This window comes from Macrosteles quadrilineatus, unplaced genomic scaffold (assembly GCF_028750875.1).
Source record: "Macrosteles quadrilineatus isolate MER2022 unplaced genomic scaffold, UCM_ALF_1.0 Scaffold_5__1_contigs__length_97177068, whole genome shotgun sequence".
NCBI classification, from domain to species: domain Eukaryota; kingdom Metazoa; phylum Arthropoda; class Insecta; order Hemiptera; family Cicadellidae; genus Macrosteles; species Macrosteles quadrilineatus.
In genome coordinates this window covers 91,949,050-91,966,705 of record NW_026542598.1, presented here as the reverse complement: position 1 = coordinate 91,966,705, position 17,656 = coordinate 91,949,050, and the positions used below count along the sequence as shown (strand labels likewise).

At 34.7% G+C, this 17,656-nt stretch overlaps 2 protein-coding genes across 3 annotated transcripts; one reads left to right on the top strand and one right to left on the bottom strand.

The window, feature by feature from the left end:
- The first annotated feature begins 596 nt into the window (after positions 1-596).
- On the top strand, positions 597-1,672 carry LOC128995888 (3'-5' exonuclease-like). The gene has a single exon (XM_054420923.1). It carries the CDS (start codon positions 636-638, stop codon positions 1,320-1,322), a length of 687 nt encoding a protein of 228 aa, XP_054276898.1. The 5' UTR covers positions 597-635; the 3' UTR covers positions 1,323-1,672.
- Positions 1,673-2,141: 469 nt separating this feature from the next.
- LOC128994936 (uncharacterized) lies at positions 2,142-5,192 on the bottom strand. Of its 2 annotated transcripts, none has more exons than XM_054419778.1 (3): positions 5,094-5,192; positions 4,220-4,283; positions 2,142-3,558 (listed from the first exon to the last, which is right to left on the bottom strand). In XM_054419778.1, the coding sequence occupies exons 2-3, from the start codon at positions 4,280-4,282 to the stop codon at positions 2,236-2,238; spliced, it is 1,386 nt and encodes a 461-aa protein (XP_054275753.1). In that variant the 5' UTR covers position 4,283; positions 5,094-5,192; the 3' UTR covers positions 2,142-2,235. The 2 variants fall into 2 exon arrangements, with proteins under 2 accessions (XP_054275753.1, XP_054275752.1); XM_054419777.1 differs by having other exon boundaries at positions 5,098-5,192.
- Between the last annotated feature and the right edge of the window lie 12,464 nt (positions 5,193-17,656).

Below are 17,656 nucleotides of genomic sequence, written 5' to 3'. Positions count from 1 at the left end.
TCAATCTTATAGTGTGTTCCACCATGGTTTATGTTATGGTGTGCATTTGTTTCTCACCGTTTAACTGATTCCAGACTTGTTTTATCTCAAGTATAATCATATGTGTAAAACTATTGCTTAGCCAAGGGTACTAATGCCATTTGCTAATACCAACATCTAATTTTGTTAACGACATTTTTTTTCTAAATTGATGTGTCAGATTTATGGGATTTGTAAATTATAAGTTCAAAAATGAATGCAAGCAGGTTTCCTCCAAAGGCTCACACCTGTCTTGGGGATACAGCTCCATAGTTTAGTTTATTTAGTGTATAATCCATAGTTTATTCCTCTATGGAACATAATTCAAACATATGTGTACATCATACATTATTGTTAAAGATTGCTGACTCCAAAACAAGTGCTATGTATTGTTTTGTTACTCTGTGCATAATTGTTAATTATAACAAACTGCAAGACATGAGCTAAAACATGATAGTGAATGTGAAAACATCAATTTGTGTACATGTGCGTGAGGGGGTTGCCATATAAAAGACATTGTCAAAGCTAGTTTATTAGTTACCGGTAAGATTGTTCTTCCAACCAATAAACAGTTTATATCTACTTCCCCTCCACCCTAGGAGGCTTAGCCAATCACAATGCAAAGGGAATTGCCATCATGGATGAAATCAACAACAAAACCAGTTCAAAATGGAAACCCTAACCCAAGCGATTCGTTTTATGAGAAAAAGCCGCTCTTGACGTTCAAAGGGAAAGTCCACTTTTCAAACAAAATTGGAGATTGTGGTTATGTTTGTGAAGCAATCTTAAAGAAAATTGAAGGAATAGAGGATCTTATTGTAGGTTTTGATCTAGAATGGCCAGTTCAGTTCACAATGGGAACAGGACAACAAAAAACTGCTCTCATTCAGTTTTGCCCTTATGTTAGTGTGTGTTACATCTTCCAAGTGACAGAATGGAACTACCTACCTAAAGTGTTCATTGATTTCATCAGCCATCCCAAAGTGAGACTGGTTGGTGTTAATGTTAAAGCGGATATCTGGAAGCTCGGTAGGGATTTTGACATCTCCGTCGCACACATTGTTGAAAGTAATGTCATCGACTTAAAATCCTTAGCGAATCAAATATTCTCTACACAAGAATCATGGAGCCTGGGTCGACTTGTGTTGTACGTACTCAAAAAACAGCTTGACAAATCTGATGTGAGAATAAGTAACTGGGCTCAAGAAGATCTGACATCTCATCAGCTGGTTTATGCTGCTACGGATGCATATGCATCTTTGCTTACTTATCTACGATTAAAAGAAATTGAAAAAACAAAGTGACAATGTTTCCTTATTGGAGCTTCTGGAACATTGGCTATTTCGTCTGCAAAGGGGCACTGGTAATCCAGCATAAGCTTAACTAGGGTCATTTAATAGGAGGGAGGGTTGACTACCAAGGGGTCTAGGGAAGCTTTAGGTTTTATTGTGAGTTTTGAGTTATTTTGAAAACTATTTATATTTTTGTTTTTATTTATTTTTTGTTAATGGGGGTGTTACAACCTTCAAACCCTACACTTGTTATGCCTGTATGTGACCCAGGACGAAGTAGTTGTCGGTTAACAGAAGTGTATTGGTGATCAAACACAAAACCCTATCCACAAACAATACTCTACAGTGGACATAAATACAGTTTTGTGTCTAAAATAAAATATGTTTTAATTGCATTTGATTTTTTGTTTTATGTTTCTGTTGTTACTATGATGTTTATAAAGTACTCGCTTGATTTTATTTGTGGGTTAGTTAATTTTTAATGGTTGATGTAACAGGCATCAATAGGAATATAAGAAGAAAGGAACACTGGTGCAAATTTTTATACTGAGTTAAAAGGAAAATGTTAATACCAAATTTTTCATGAAATTTTATATACTGGAATTGATCAAGTAAATCCAGTGACCATTTTTGTCATAATAACAAAAGTATATAGTTTAACTTTTATCAGAGAACTCAATTATGATGTGTTTTCCCCCTTTAATTTTAAGTTGTAAGGAAGGTAGTTCAATTTAAATTGTGAGGGCTGTTGTGCATTATTTGTTACCTCTATAAGTCTTAAGCCAAGAGTTATGCATACTTTTTTTATAATGAGAAAAAAAAGAAACAGTAGACCATGTATTTTTACGTTTACTTGAATCATAAATAATGTTAATTGCAACCAAATTGCTGACAAAACTATTCTCAACCATCAAGATGAACCATATTACTTTTTATCAGGTGGACATATTTTTGTGTGCTTTGATACTATTTTTCCACTTTTAGATGACACACAAACTTCTGCTTTTTCAACTTGAATCCCAACTTCCTCTTTTGCCAAAATGAAAACTGGTTTACAAACTTTGGTTCGTTTTCTGACTTTTTCCTCTTCGATCTGCACACACTTTTCTTTTTCCTCCATTTTTGCCATCTCTTCCTCGATATTTGGCAAGCATATTTTAGTTCTTGGAGCAACTTTTTTCTCTTCTGGTTCTGGACATTCCTTAACATTTTTGAGTTTTGCCATTTTTGCAGCAGCTGCTGATAAACACACTGATGTTCTCATCTGTTCAGGTACTTCTCTTGGTTCTGCTAGACACATTTTCTGCTTGTAGTTCGATAATTTTTTTGCTTTTCTACGTTTTGCTGCTTCACCACAGATTTTAGTAGATTTTCTTTTTCCTGCTGTATACAAAATTGCAGGACACACGCAGTTATCTTCAGACATTGTTGAGACACTTGCATCTTTACTTATGTTTCTTCCGTTTTTACTTCCTGTCACAGCAAGTTTAGAAACTTTTTTCATTGAAACCGCTTCTTTTGCATAACCTAATGATGAAGAAGTTTGAAATTGTCTGTTCGGAGTAAAACAGATATTCTCAGACAATGGCATTGTTGAAAATCGCCTGTTTATAGCTAGTGTTGGTGTAACTCTTGGAACTTTACGTGTCATTTTGTGTTTTTTATTTTCATAAAATTTTCTTTTACTGAAGATACCCGGTTTTGATCCCAGTACAACTGTCCTCTTTTTCCTCTTCACTTTCAATGGTCTTTTTGTTAAAATTCCTGAATTGTAGAGATAATTTTTTTCTTTCTTAGTGTGTAGACGCCTGGTTTTGGTAAAATCAAGATTTGCCATTTTTTTAAGGTTACTTGGTCCATTTTTTATTTGGCACGTAGAGATTATATCATGACTTCTTCCAAAATTTCTGAGCTGAACTTCAAAGTTATTACCAACCTCTACAATATATTTAGAATTTTTAGCAAATTTTAACAAATCAGAAGTTTCTCCATGTGTTTCTGGAAAGATTGAATGCATCCTCTTTACAATAGGTTGTCCAGCCCAACCATACTCTTCTAATCTCAGTGTTTCTTCTTCTGCTCTACGTGTAAATAGTTTAGCTGGGTTTAGTAGAAACTTATTAGGATAACTCCCAACTCTCGGATATGATATTTTCCCAGAAGTACTAAAGCTTGGAGCAGTTATTTGGTCTGATCTTAAAAAGAGGCAGTTTTTTGGCAGCGAGGAGGAATACATCGGCTGATAACCCTGAAAGATGGAAAGCAAAAGATACATTTTGTTGGTTGGAAATATTTTAGTAGTATGATATAGGAATGTAAGACCAATATTTGGTTTTAAATTACTACATCGTTTACATCAATAATTATTGATGAAGATATATAAGTTTGTTTGTTTTTAACAAGGGGTTTTTTTTAATAAGAAGAACCTTGGTTCAAACTTGTGTGTTCTGTTAATGCCTCCTATTTTTAAGTTGTATTTTAATTTTTCTGTCAATTTAATAATTGTTATAACTGCAAATTTCCAATAATCTGTCTAATATGCTGTCTTATAGCCCTTCAAATATTAAAATCAATGTTGTAACATTAAACAAATGTACAATATCCAGAGTCCATTTCAAAAGCTTGTTATTTTTATATCATAGCTATATGAGCTCTATTAGACAAAGATTAGGGAACGGTAGATTGAGTATTTTAAATTAATTTTTGCTCTACCTCTAAAAAAATCATTAAAAAAATATTGCAAAATATTTCTTACAAGGTTAGATTCTATAAGTTTTATTAGGTATGTCTTGGGATGGTATTTTGAAAATTGAGAAAAATTAAGCAGGATTTAGCTTTTTGCTGTAAAAAACTAAGTAGGTGAAATAATACCTTTACAAGAAAATTTTTACTTAAAAATAATTTGATACCTGAAGCTTCCATAATTTCTGTCCAGAGAGATTGAATAGTTTTGTCAGAAGTGTTTTCTGCATGCTGTAAAACAAATAAGATGCAAAACAATCAGTTTCTTCTCGTAATGTAATCTTCCACTGTATAAGGTGGCTATCTTATTGCTAAAGTTTTATAATACTTCTTAATAATATTTCTTAATAATAGTAATAATAATCTTAATACTTCTCAGGCGGTGTATGTGTGTTGATTTTTAAATTTTTATTAAATAAGGGTCTTATTGGGTTAGCAATGTGATTGATTTTTCCAGCCTGGCCTTTGCTCTCTTTTCAATGTCATGTTCTTTTTGTGTTTTATGTAAAGTTATGTTTCTAATACCTATCCATTTCTCGTGTAATTTTTTTACCTTCTAATGATATGTTTTTGACTCCTTGTAGGCTAGTTACTCTAAGTGCTACTTAGTTACTCCCACGGCAACACTTTATGCAGGTTTTTAAACATTTCAATGAGAAAATAATTAATTGCATGCAGAAAAAAAATTCTCAACCATTTACTAAAACATTATAAAAGCTGACAATGTCATCTCTAGCTACATGTTGAACTGGGTTTACCATACATGAATCATTTGTGAGCAATTGTGGAGAAAGTTCCATTTACAAATAAAAAAACTTTAGTATGTATTGAGATAAGTTTTTCATTTAATTTTTGTGATGAGAAAAAAAGCGATGTAATAAAAATAAGAACAAAAAATCTGTAAGTAATCCCTGAGGGCTTAAAGAGTTTACTAAAAAGGTAAGTTGTGAGATTTGATTTACTACACCAGACTTGTTAGGTTTATTTTGTGTTTAACTTAAAATAATTAGAATATAATTACATGTTTGATTAAATACTCACTTACTTTTAAGGGTAAACTGTTTTAAATTAACTAAAATTTAGAATGATGACATATTAATGTTTGTTTGATATAAATTTTGTTTTGTTATTGTCTATTAATAATTGGTGGGTCAAAACATGTGATATTTGGTTGATTAGAATGTTGTAATTTTATAAAGTTTTTCAGGAAATTTTATGAAAGTTGTTGAGTAACTAAATCATAAATGTCCATACTTAATTGAATGAACGAAGTGAATTCTCATACATGACAAAATGCATCTCTTTGGTACGCAATAGCCTTAGAAATACTATGTATATCCAACTTGAAGTGTTGCACAAAGATTTTATAGCATAATATCTTGAGAATATCAGTTGTTGAAGAATATTTATTCTGTAATAATTATAAAATCTTAAAAAAACCATTTTAATTTTCCCCCATAAGAATAACATTAAGAGCTACCTTCTTCTTCTATTTTTTTGTTTACATTTTACAAGCAACAATTTTGTCGTATATTTGAGACACAGAGAACGACCAAAGTCTCTTGTTTCTTCTGTCCATGGAGTATACAGGTCTGCTTAAGAAATCTTTGAATCTTTCATTCTACGGTTTCTAAAAAAATAACAATTGGTCTACTAAAAGAAATGGGGAATTTAAAAGATATCCACATATGACATAAGTTTATTGAAATCGATGAAAATATATAGTTAATTTTTTTTAAGTTTTTACAAGTTGAAGTCGTTACAGTGTCGTGTCACGTGTCAGTCAGTGAGTCACAGTCACAGAGTCAGTCAGTGTCGTCAGTAGCCATGGTATGGTTGTTTTGTTGGTTATGTTATTGTTATTGTAAGACCAGTGACCACAGACGTTGGTAACTGAGTTGGAGCTATTCATTATGTTAATTTTCAATATTAAAATTACAGCTTAACTAGGTCTATTAGTAAGTTATTGCCTTTTCAAACATTTTTCTTTTTGTCGGATCTTGGTTGTCTGCTGTTATCCGGTAGGTAGGCCTAGGTAAGAGCTCTCTGAGTGATTGATGAAGGTTTAGGGGTTTGTTTTACTTTTAAGTCCATCTAGACCTACTCAGCCTCCCTAAGACTAATAAGCATAGTAAAATTCTCTTTGGGTAGGGTTTATTTCTTTAGTTAACTTACAGTTCCGCAGAGGACCTGCGAATGCAATTTATATCTTAATCGGTTGAAATGGATAAGTTAGTTTAAAACTCTCTTTAGGTACGGTAGGGTAAGTTAACTTAAGTTCCGCAAAGGACCTACGAATGCAATTTATATTTAATCGGTTGAAATGCATAAGTTAGTTTTAAGTTAAAACTCTCTTTGGGTAGGGTAAGTTAACTTTAAGTTCCGCAGAGGACCTGCGAATGCAATTTATATCGTAATCGGTTGAAATGGATAAGTTAGTTTAAAACTCTCTTTGGGTACGGTAGGGTAAGTTAACTTAAGTTCCGCAAAGGACCTACAAATGCAATTTATATTTAATCGGTTGAAATGCACAAGTTAGTTTAAAACTCTCTTTGGTTAGGGTGAGTTAACTTACAGTTCCGCAGAGGACCTGTAAATGTGGGCTGCACTTTACTTGACGTCCTACACTCATTCGAATGAAAATATTGATCGATATATCGATTAATCGATTGCTTCATTCGATATATCGTTTGGTTAGTTAGGTAAGGTTAACCTAACCTAACTAACCAAACGATATATCGAATGAAAATATCGAATCGAAAAAAACAATCGAATGAGTGTAGGACGTCAAGTAAAGTGCAGCCTAAATGTGATTTATAACTTAGGCCTATCTTTTTCGGTTGTAATATTGATAACTTTTGTAGCGATTATTATTCGGTTTAAAAACTTATATCGCTAAGTACCTACTAAAAATTGTTGCTGCACTTAAGTAAGTTAAAATATCTGTCCTACACTCATTCAAATGAATATATCAATTATTTCTTATGTAGGGCCTACCGGTACTTCATTTTATATATCAAGTTTGGTTAGCCTAACCTAATTAACCGAATAAAATAATCAATATACTTAGGCCTATTGATAATTTGCATTCGAATGAGTGTAGGACAGATGCTAAAGTGCAGCCAAAAATGTTCCCAATTTAAACATTGAATCGAGTTATAAACTGTATTGCTGTGTAAGTTTGTATTGCTGTTAAATTAATGTAAACATCTATCTGAGTTAAGTGAATTAGAGTTTTATTGATGTTTTGTAAATGAAACTAGGCCTAACTTCACTAAGTAAGTTATTGAATAAAAAACAAAATATATTTTATGAAAGTTAACTTAAAAATACAGAAACAATAACCAAAACTTATTGATATGATTAGTTATGAGACTAGACCTCATAAATCAACTTAGGGTTCCGAAATGTAGTAATTTCTTTATTTTTTAGACATAAAAATTTACAAAAATGATCAAAAAGAAACAACTTTATTAGGCTATTTTAAGTTAAATGTTTTTGTTATCTTAAGCCTATTTTTGAAGCAAATTTCCCATTATACGGAATAAGCAAAATGCTGTAGTACTCATGGTAAGACCTGAGACATGCACCCGGACCGATTTGCTTTGTCATTCTGAGGTCCCTAGAGGCCAAAAACACCATTCGTTCGAATTCATTTTTATGTGTGTCCGTTAACACGATAACTCAAGGCAAAAATGATCCACTTTGATGAAATATGGTATGCATCTATTCGAACGAGTTCACGAACCAGCATGATCAAACTATGGGAACAGGGGTTATGGGGGTTTTATTGGGTAAAATTGGGGTTTTTCCTTTATTGACTCTGAAACATACAATTTTATTTACAAACAATTTAGTAGGCCTAAATTTATACTAAAGCGTTATTATGGGCATAAAGGTTACAGAGAAAATTTAAAAAAACTAAATAAAAAATATTCATTAGGCCTACTCATGGAGAATAAACATACAAAAACACTTTTTTAGTTTTACCGTACCCTCCCGATTGCAGCAAACCTAAGTAGACTCACTAAACCAATGTTATTTAAATAGGGAATAAGCCTACTGTAACATAATTGTGATATTTTAAGGAGCTATTTAAGAGTAAATCCAATCAGGCAAATGGAAATTCACTTAATCTGCAGGTTTTCTGCGGTGGGGGTTATTTAAATCATAGGCCTATGGGAAATGTTTTGGCACTAGCTATAGGCGAGTATGGAAAGTATTTCGAGAGTGCATGAAAGGCAGTTTGCATACACATTACACATTATATATTTCCTACAGTAACTAGGCTATAAAGCATAAATGATTAGTCTTTCAATCACTGTGCCACACGTTTTTAGGTTCACAGAGGATACGCATCCGGTAACCGGACATAGATTAGGCGTCCGGCAGTGACGACACTGGGTTGTAGGGGCCCGGAACGCCATTTCCACAACGATACGATGTACTGCCATCGGTGTTCGTGGTGTAGTGGATAGAGTGCTCGGCTGATATGCAAGAGGTCCCTGGCTCGATTCCCATTGGTAACTTTAACTTTTTGACAAAGATTTAGCTTAGAATGCAATTTTCTTCTTAACTGTTCATCTTTAGTTAGAATTTTTGTCATTTATAATTGTATTTTATGAACAGAATTTTACCTTCATTAGATTTTTTCATTCTCAGCAAGTTTGGTAGGTTAGGTTATGTTATGACAGTAACTGCCGGATGCCTAATCCACGTCCGGTTACTGGACGCTTATCTTCTGCGTTTTATGTTATGTTAAATCAAATCCAAAAATTGAACGAAATGGGAAAAACATGCACGCTGCACTAGCTGATCGTAATCGCAATATTTTTAAGTGTTGTCCACTTATTTTCAAGCGTACACGCTGTTTTGTGTTGTTTGGTTGGAATAGGCTACTGGTGTGTGGCAACAAAAAAAGTGTGGCAAGTTAGATGTAGTAATCCTAAGCAGCTTTCTGTGCTATAATCAGAGCAAGGAAGGCAACTTTGTCAGGTGACTGTAGGAAAATTAAATTTGATGCAATATTAATATTGAACCGAATTATAACTTTATCGATTTAGGGTGTATTGATATTTAATCCAATGATAAGTATTGCAGATTCTCTGTGGAACTGTACCCATCTCTTTGAATCCAATTTAATTTGACTTTAGCATCGATAGTTGGAGCTTAATTTGGATTTAAACAATGCAGGCACTATCCTAACTGATTAAAAAGTTATAAGTTAAGTTGGGAAAATAGCATAGGTTAGGTATAGGGATCCCTTTATGGAACCTTACAGTAGGTGCAGGCTTTAAGCGTCCGTAATTCACCTAAGTTGATAAAAATTCATGTGACGAGAGTTACAAAAAAATTTACCACAGAATTCCACATTACCTATTTCTTGGTTTTAAACTGGCTTGTATCACCATGAATATATAGGCTACACAGCCTACATGTTTCATATTAAACTTGATCCTGATATTATTATACTGTAAGCTTACTGATGGATGGGGAAAAGAGAAAATGAGTCGTTTGCTGATTATTCCTGCTGGGTCTAAATAAGCGATTCTAAGTAGTACCTATTGTTAATTTTTAGCGAATTTCCCTATAGGGAAGTAGCTATTACCGTAGGTGGCACGGAAAGACCTAGACCCGGGACCGATTTACTTTTTCATTTTGATGTCCCCAGAGGCCAAAAACACCATTCGTTCAAATTTTTATATATGTATATATATATATATATATATATAGATATAGATTTATATATATATACGTCCGTGAACGCGATAACTTGAGTAATTTTTGTCCAATTTTGATGAAATTTGGTTTAAAGGTGTAAAGCGGGATCAACTTGAATGAGTTCGCGAACCAGCACGATCGGACCATGAGAACGGGGCTTTACGGGGGGTTTTATGGGGTAAAAATTGTTTTTTCTCACTTTTGACCCTCAAAACACAAAATTTCCCAATTTCTCTTTAGACCTTTTTAAAGAGCTTAAAAAAACAAATAATTAAGTATATAAAAGTATTTTTGTTCGATTATTAGTAACCGAGAAAATTAAAAAGATTGTAAATTTAAAATTCCCATGTTATTCTTATGAAGAATATTGTCAAATGTTGTAGTTTGCTTGTTTATGGATATATTTTGATCAAATTTGGCAAATTTATTTATTTTGTACTAAGCTATCAATATTTTACTCAAAAACACACTTTATTAGTTTCCTTGTAGCAGCAAACCTAGGTACTCGTTAAACCTAATGTTATTAAAATATATTTAACTGAAAATCAATTCAGACAAATGGAAATTCGCTTAGTCGGCAGGTTTGCTGCGGCGGGGGTATTAATAAGGGTTTGCATTGGATCAATGATGTACCTTTGCCGGATGAAGTTTAGCAAAAGAAATATCTGTTAATAGCCAATTGGTAAGATAACTTGCATAGGTCTAGGCTATTTTGTTTTTGTAGCCTAAATGGTAGGTCCTCGATAAGTTGTATGTAGCCTAATTGTGTTTCTTTAACATAATATGCCTTAGGCCTACTAAGCAACCATTTAATATATTCCATAATTAAATATGACCTTGCCCAGCCTGCGACAGGTCACACACTTCTAGGCATCAGTTTAGGTGAAAGAAATTCCCAACTTCTATTAGCAATTAAGGAATAACATAGATTGGCAATACCTGTACACAGCAATATCATAAGTAGTTGTGGTTGGCATAATTTTATGTAATGGGATAAATAATAGGCTACCATTACTGTAGTGGTGAACCTGTTAGGCCTAAGCCTACCATAGTGATAAAAAGATTAAACTTATTGATAGTAGCCTACCCTCATCTGAACCGTTTAGTCGAACAAATGAAACACCTGAACTTGTCGTCCAAGTGCTGGCGAACCCCAAACCCTGTGTGATCACTTTCCTAGCATTTTGCTTTAGCTTCACGCAAACGCTCGCTGGTAACTTTGAACATGGTTGATATTAGCAGCGGTTTTGCCAAACTCGCTTGCGAATCAGTGCTGTGTTTTGGGTGATCGCAGTTGCTGGCAATTCGTTATTGACAGTTAGAGTTAGCCAGGGGTGTCGTACAAAAAAAAACTTTGGGAGGGGGACACAATTTTAATTTTTCACATTAATTGTAATCACAGATTTCCCAACTATATTTCTCAGATTTCCCGACTGTAGGCCTATTACTCAGATTCCTCAAATAGCCCAATTAATATTAAGTTTTAACAGTACAGTAGACTCCCTCTTTTCCAGACACCTTTTAACCGGACTACACTCGACAGAAATGACATCTCTTTAACCGGACAATTTTTATCAGGACATTGGTTTAACCGGACTAGATCGGCAGGAAGTAGCCGGTACTGAAACGACTGTTCTCGTGGGAAAGATTTGAGAACAGTTATCACATGCTGAATACAATTTGCAAAATACAATGCTCTCCTAAATTTAAGTTGAATATCACTGTAAACGGTCCGTTTTAATGAGTTTTTGGGGACGTCGGCTTAACCGGAAAACCCGTTATCCGGACTTGCCTCGGTCCCTAGGAGTTCGGATAAGAGGGAGTCTACTGTAAGGAGGATTTGTTACTACCGGTAACAGAAATGTTACTAATGAGAACTTTAACTAAAAGCTTTGAATTACTGTGTACTGTAGATATGTTACATACTGTAGTTATTAAATACGAAATTACCAACACTTTTTTACTTTAAGTTAATTATTAATTAATTAATTACTTTACATAGGAGGGTAGATATCTGCTCAGTTGAAAATCTACCTTTTAGTCCACATTTTCAAACTCATAACTTCAAATACTCAAAATTCCAAACTTTTACACATTGGATAAGATTTACACTTTTATACAACTTTCAAAGATGATTTGGGCATAGTCAGTTGTGTGTTTTAAGTTATGTGAAAATGTCTGTAAAAGTTGAACTGATGTGGCCAACAGATATGGTAATTAAAAATCTAGGCCTAGAAGTTTTCAAAACATACGATTGTTAATGGGAAACGTCAAATGATAATTAACTTATTTTAAAAGAGAACTCAGACAACTTTAAACTATGAGTCGCCTAGGTTGCTAAATATCGGTGATATTCAGCGTAAATTTGCAGGCTTTGCATGTTTCATAACCTTGTCTGATTTCTATATACGAGGCAGTATCAGTTGCAGTAGCTAAATTTTACTTTAGACATTTGCATGAACTTTAAATATTGGGCCTAATCAGGATCTTCTTTGCAATTTTTCTTAGTCCTATAGGTGTTTCCATTTCTTTCACAACACTCTCACACAACTCTTGAACACCCAACTGCAATATTAAACTCACATTACAACTTACTCCCTCTGGCAAAATGACACAAAAAAAATAGGAACAGGAAACATAGCCAACTCAATGGTAGACTAAAGCAAAAGCGCAATTTTCGTAGCTTTGTAGAAAAAGTTTGAGTACTTTCGTATTATACGGAGGCCACCCAAATACGGTGCGCTGCGGTGGTTATCTTAGGTTGGGTTATATCATAATTTTTTTACGAGAAAAGTCCTACAAAAAAAAAAAACAAATGTATGATAACCCAACCTAACCTAACCACCACAGTGCGCTGTAAAAATAGTGGCCTCTGTATAATACAAAATTACCTACCAAGCTATGAAATGTCACATCAATTGTAAAAATCAATAAAGTGGGACTGCTGGAAAAGGGATGTTACAGGTAAACCCATATTGTTCCCTGTAAGTTTATAGATTATTATAATTATTCCCTGTTATATTATTTATTATTAATATTATTATCATAATAATGATTATTAAGTTTTGGGGCCTATAAATTATTCAAAACAATTGTATGATTTTTTTTACGGAAAGTAAATAAAAGAATTGGGTCTGATTAGAAATCGGTCACCACTTACCATCTTTTTTGTATATTTACTGTCTTATGAGTAACAGTATAAGCGTAAATATATGTTTTAAGTGTTATAAGACGTTTCTTTTATTTGCTTTCTGTAAATTTAATAACACGTACAATGCTGATCAAGAATATATGATTTTTTTGTTTGGTTCCTATGCTATTTGATAGGTGTGGCATTAGTGAATTTCCCATAGGCTATATAGGGAATTCCAATGCTGGTCACGCTGGGTACTTTAGAACAACATGTCGATGACAGCAGTTAGTTCTAAAGTAGTTGTGATGGAGCGCGGCCTGGTGCTCTGCCAATCTAGCATTAGCTTCAGGCCAGTTTCTGGAATGCTGCGCTGCTCGTTGGAGTCAAATCCATATTCTCCTGAGTTACGTAATCTTAGTTGTCCAGCAGTAAACTGGGTTCGGCTGGCAGCAGGGGTAGAAATCATTAGCATCGAGTGGTCAAATGTTGAAGAAAGGGGGACGCATTGTCCAAGTGGCACAAAATTAGGGAATTCCAATGTCCCCAACAGTTTAATTTTTTATGTAACCCTGAAAAGTGGCCGGACAAATTCAGGACAGGTGCACTGAGGTGGCTTAGTGTGTTTCTGGAAGACGATAGACTGATGGTTGCTTGCAGAGTAGTCTTCAGAGACTCGCCAGTCCCCCATACGGTAGGCTAAGGCTTTCAATGCCAGAGAGATGTCAGGAACTGCCTCTCCATTCCCAGGGGGCAACAAACGGTGAAAACATCATCCGTGTTCCCACTCCACCTTGCAATGAAATTCTCGCAAACAGTGACGCCACCATCGATGTTCAGTATCTCATCCTCCAGAGTGTCAACCATTTGGCAGTACTCTGCAATGGGCTGGTTGGTTGTGAGGTTGCAGTGTAAAAAAATATACTTGATATTCAGAACCTACATATTCATGTATTGTCATCTAATGATAATGTAGAATATTAATCCAAAATATTTAAGTTTTATAAGTATCCCTCTCCTGTTAAACATTTTGTTTAGTCATTCACATAACAAAATTACCAGTAGGTTGCAGTATGATAATTATTTATAATTTTAGCGAATTTCCCCTATAGGGAATAAACTACTACCGTATGCCTCATGGTAAGACCTAGACCTGGGACCGATTTACTTTTTCGTTCTGAGGTCCCCAGAGGCTAACAACACCCGTTCAAATGCATATATATATATATATATATATATATATATATATATATGTGTGTGTCACTTAGTGACAAAACTCAAGCAAAAATGATCCAATTTTAAGAAAATTTTGTACAGACTCTAAACCTATGTTTATTTGAACGAGTTTGTGACCTAGCATGATCAGACTATGGGAATGGGGGTTTATATGGTAAGGTGTTTTATGGGGTAAAAGTTGGGTTTTCCCATTTTTGACCCTGAAACACAAAATTTCACAATTTCTTACCAGATCATTTTGTACAGCTTACAAGAGAAAATAAATTGAAGCGTTATTTTATGCCTAACGGTTTAACTTACGGAGATATTGTTCAAAGGTTTACAGAGATATTGGTTTTGTGTTACGAAGATAATAAAAAAAAATTAAATTTAAAATTTCCATGTTATTCTTACGAAGAATAAATAAAGTGTTGTTTACTTGTTTATTGATATATTTTAATCAGATTTAGCAATTTTGTTTATTTCATACTAAGCTATGAACATTTCAATACAAAAACAAATGTGGTTTCATTTTCTGTATCAGCAAACCTAATTACTCATTAAAATAAAGTGATTTAAATCCTATACTCTAATATGAGCAATGTTTGCTTGTATGTATGTATGTATATATGTATGTATGTATGCTTGCTTGCAGATAGATCTCAAAAATGGCTTCGACAATTTTCTTTAAATGTTGTAAATAATTTATTTCTGTCCTTAAAACGAGTTTACTGCAGTTAGAACTGCCAAAAAAATCTAATTACGTAGAAAAATGAAACTGAAAGTCACATTTTTTTTACAATAGTCTTATGGGTTGCTAAGTAACCATGTTAGTTGAATTAAATAACAAGAAAAAATTAAACAAAAGTCTTGTAAGTTGTAGCATGTGTTTATAAAGGCATCTACCTACAGTATACTAGCAAATTACGAAATACAGTACAAAAGGAAAAACATCACTTGTTACTATTGAGCAAAGATTATACTGAAGATTACTCGATACATTGTAGTAAAGGCTAGCAGTGCGGAGTGTGGGATCTGATATGACAATTAGATTAAGGTATCTGCAATCCTAAAATGCTATGGGAAAGGAGGGGAACAGGTCTATGAGATAGGAAGTGGTGAAGGAAGTAGTAAGGGCGAGCAGTCCGGAGTGTGGGAACTGTTTATGACGATTAGATTATGGTATCTGCAATCCTAAAAAGCTATGGGAAGGGAGTAAAACAGGTCCGCTACGTAGAAAGTAGAAAAGGCGAGCAGTGCGGAGTGTGGGATCTGTTTATTACGATTAGATTAAGGTATCTGAAATCCTAAAATTATATGGTAAGGGAGAAAAACAGGTCCGCGATGTAGGAAGTGGTGAAGGAAGTAGTCAAGGCGAGCTATCCGGAGTGTGGGAACTGTTTATGACGATTAGATAAAAGTATCTGCAGTCTTAAAATGCTATAGAAAAGGAAGGAAACAGGTCCGCTACGTAGGAAGTGGTGATGGAAGTAGAAAAGGCGAGCTGTCCGGAGTGTTGGATCTGTTTATGCCCATTAGATTAAGGTATTTGCAATCCTAAAATGCTATGGGAAGGGAGGAGAACAGGTCTGTGAGGTAGGAAGTGGTGAAAAAAGTAGTAAGGGTGAGCAGTCCGTAGTGTGGGAACTGTTTATGATGATTAGATTAAAGTATCTGCAATCCTAAAATGCTTTGGGAAGGGAGTAAAACAGGTCCGCTACGTAGGAAGTAGTAAAGGCGAGCAGTTCGTAGTGAGGGAACTATTTATGACGGTTAGAATAAGGTATCTGCAATCTAAAAATGCTATGGGAAGGAAGGATAAAAGGTCCGTGACGTAGGAATTGGTGAAGGAAGTAGTAAAGGTGAGTAGTCCGGAGTGTGGGACTGTTTATGACCATTAGATTAAGGTATCTGCAATCTTAAAATGCTATGGGAAGAGAGGAAAAAAGTTCCGAGAAGTAGGAAGTGCTGAAGGAAGTAGTAATGGCGAGCAGTGTAGGAACTGGAAACCGTTTGTAACAGTTAGATTTATGTATCTGCAATACTGAAATCCTATGAGAAGGGATGGAAACATGTCCAAAACCACAGAAAACGTACTACTATAACCCAGTATGCCAACCGCATGGTAAAAAGCATTAAGCGGTTTGAGAGAGCTTTGCCTGTCAATCCGTAGGCAGCGCCACCAGCGTTGCTATGCTATTGCATGGCAACGCTGGTGGCGCTGCCTACGGATTGACAGGCAAAGCTCTCTCAAACCGCTTAATGCTTTGTACCATGCGGTTGGCATTCTGGGTTATAGTAGTACGTTTTCTGTGCCACAACATAAGAAATGGTGAAAGAAGTAGTAAATGCTAGCAGTGCGGAGTGTGGGAAATGTTTATTACCATTAGATTAAGGTATTTGCAATCCTAAAATACTATGGTAAGGGAGTAAAACAGGTCTGCGACGTAGGAAGTGGTGAAGGAAGTAGTAAAGGCGAGCAGTCCGGAGTGTGGGAACTGTTTATGACAATTAGGTTAAGGTATCTGCAATCCTAAAATACTATGGTAAGGGAGTAAAACAGGTCCGCTACATAGGAAGTAGTAAAGGTGAGCAGTCCGGAGTGTGGGAACTATTTATGACGATTAGAATAAGTATCTGCAATCTTAAAATGCTATGGGATGGGAGGAAAAAAGGTCCGCGACGTAGGAAGTGCTGAAGGAAGTAGTAATGGCGAGCAGTGTGGGAACTGGAAACCGTCTGTAACAGTTAGATTTATGTATCTGCAATACATAAATCCACTATGAGAATGGTACTCATATCCATCGGCTATGAGAATGGATGGAAACATGTCCATGACATAGGAAATGGTGAAAGAAGTAGTAAATACTAGCAGTGCGGAGTGTGGGAAATGTTTGTGGCAATTAGATTAATGTATTTAAAATACTAAAATGCTATGGAATAATATGAAAACAGGTCCACGAAGTAGGAAGTGGTGTAGAAAGTAGTAAAGTTTAGCATCGCTGAGTGTGGGAACCATTGTGTTAGTTAGATTAATGTATCATTCTGTAATACATAAATGCTATGAGAAGGGAAGGACACAGGCCCATGACGTAGGAAATGGTAAAGGAAGTAGTAAGGCTAGCAGTGCAGAGTGTGGGAACTATGTGGCATTTGCAATAATGTATCTGAAATCCTAAAATGCTATGGGAAAGAAGTAGTAAGAGCGAGCATTGTGGAGTTTGAGATGGATTAATGTATCTGCAATACTAAGACTGCTTTCAGAGTAAACTAATGATTTTCCCCGAGCAAAGCTCGGTCCCCAGGTACTATGAAATAAATCTTACAATTGTAAGGGAATATTTTAGTAAAAATCCAGCTAGGTAAATGGAAATTCGCTTAGTTTGCAGGTTTGCTACAGCATTGGTATTTGAAAATGGTACAGCTCCTGGTGATAGATTGTGAAACCTATATTACTATTACTCAGCATATTAGAACAATTGCTGTTTTTGTAACACATTGAAATATTCTTTGATTATACATTGCAGAAACTGGGAAT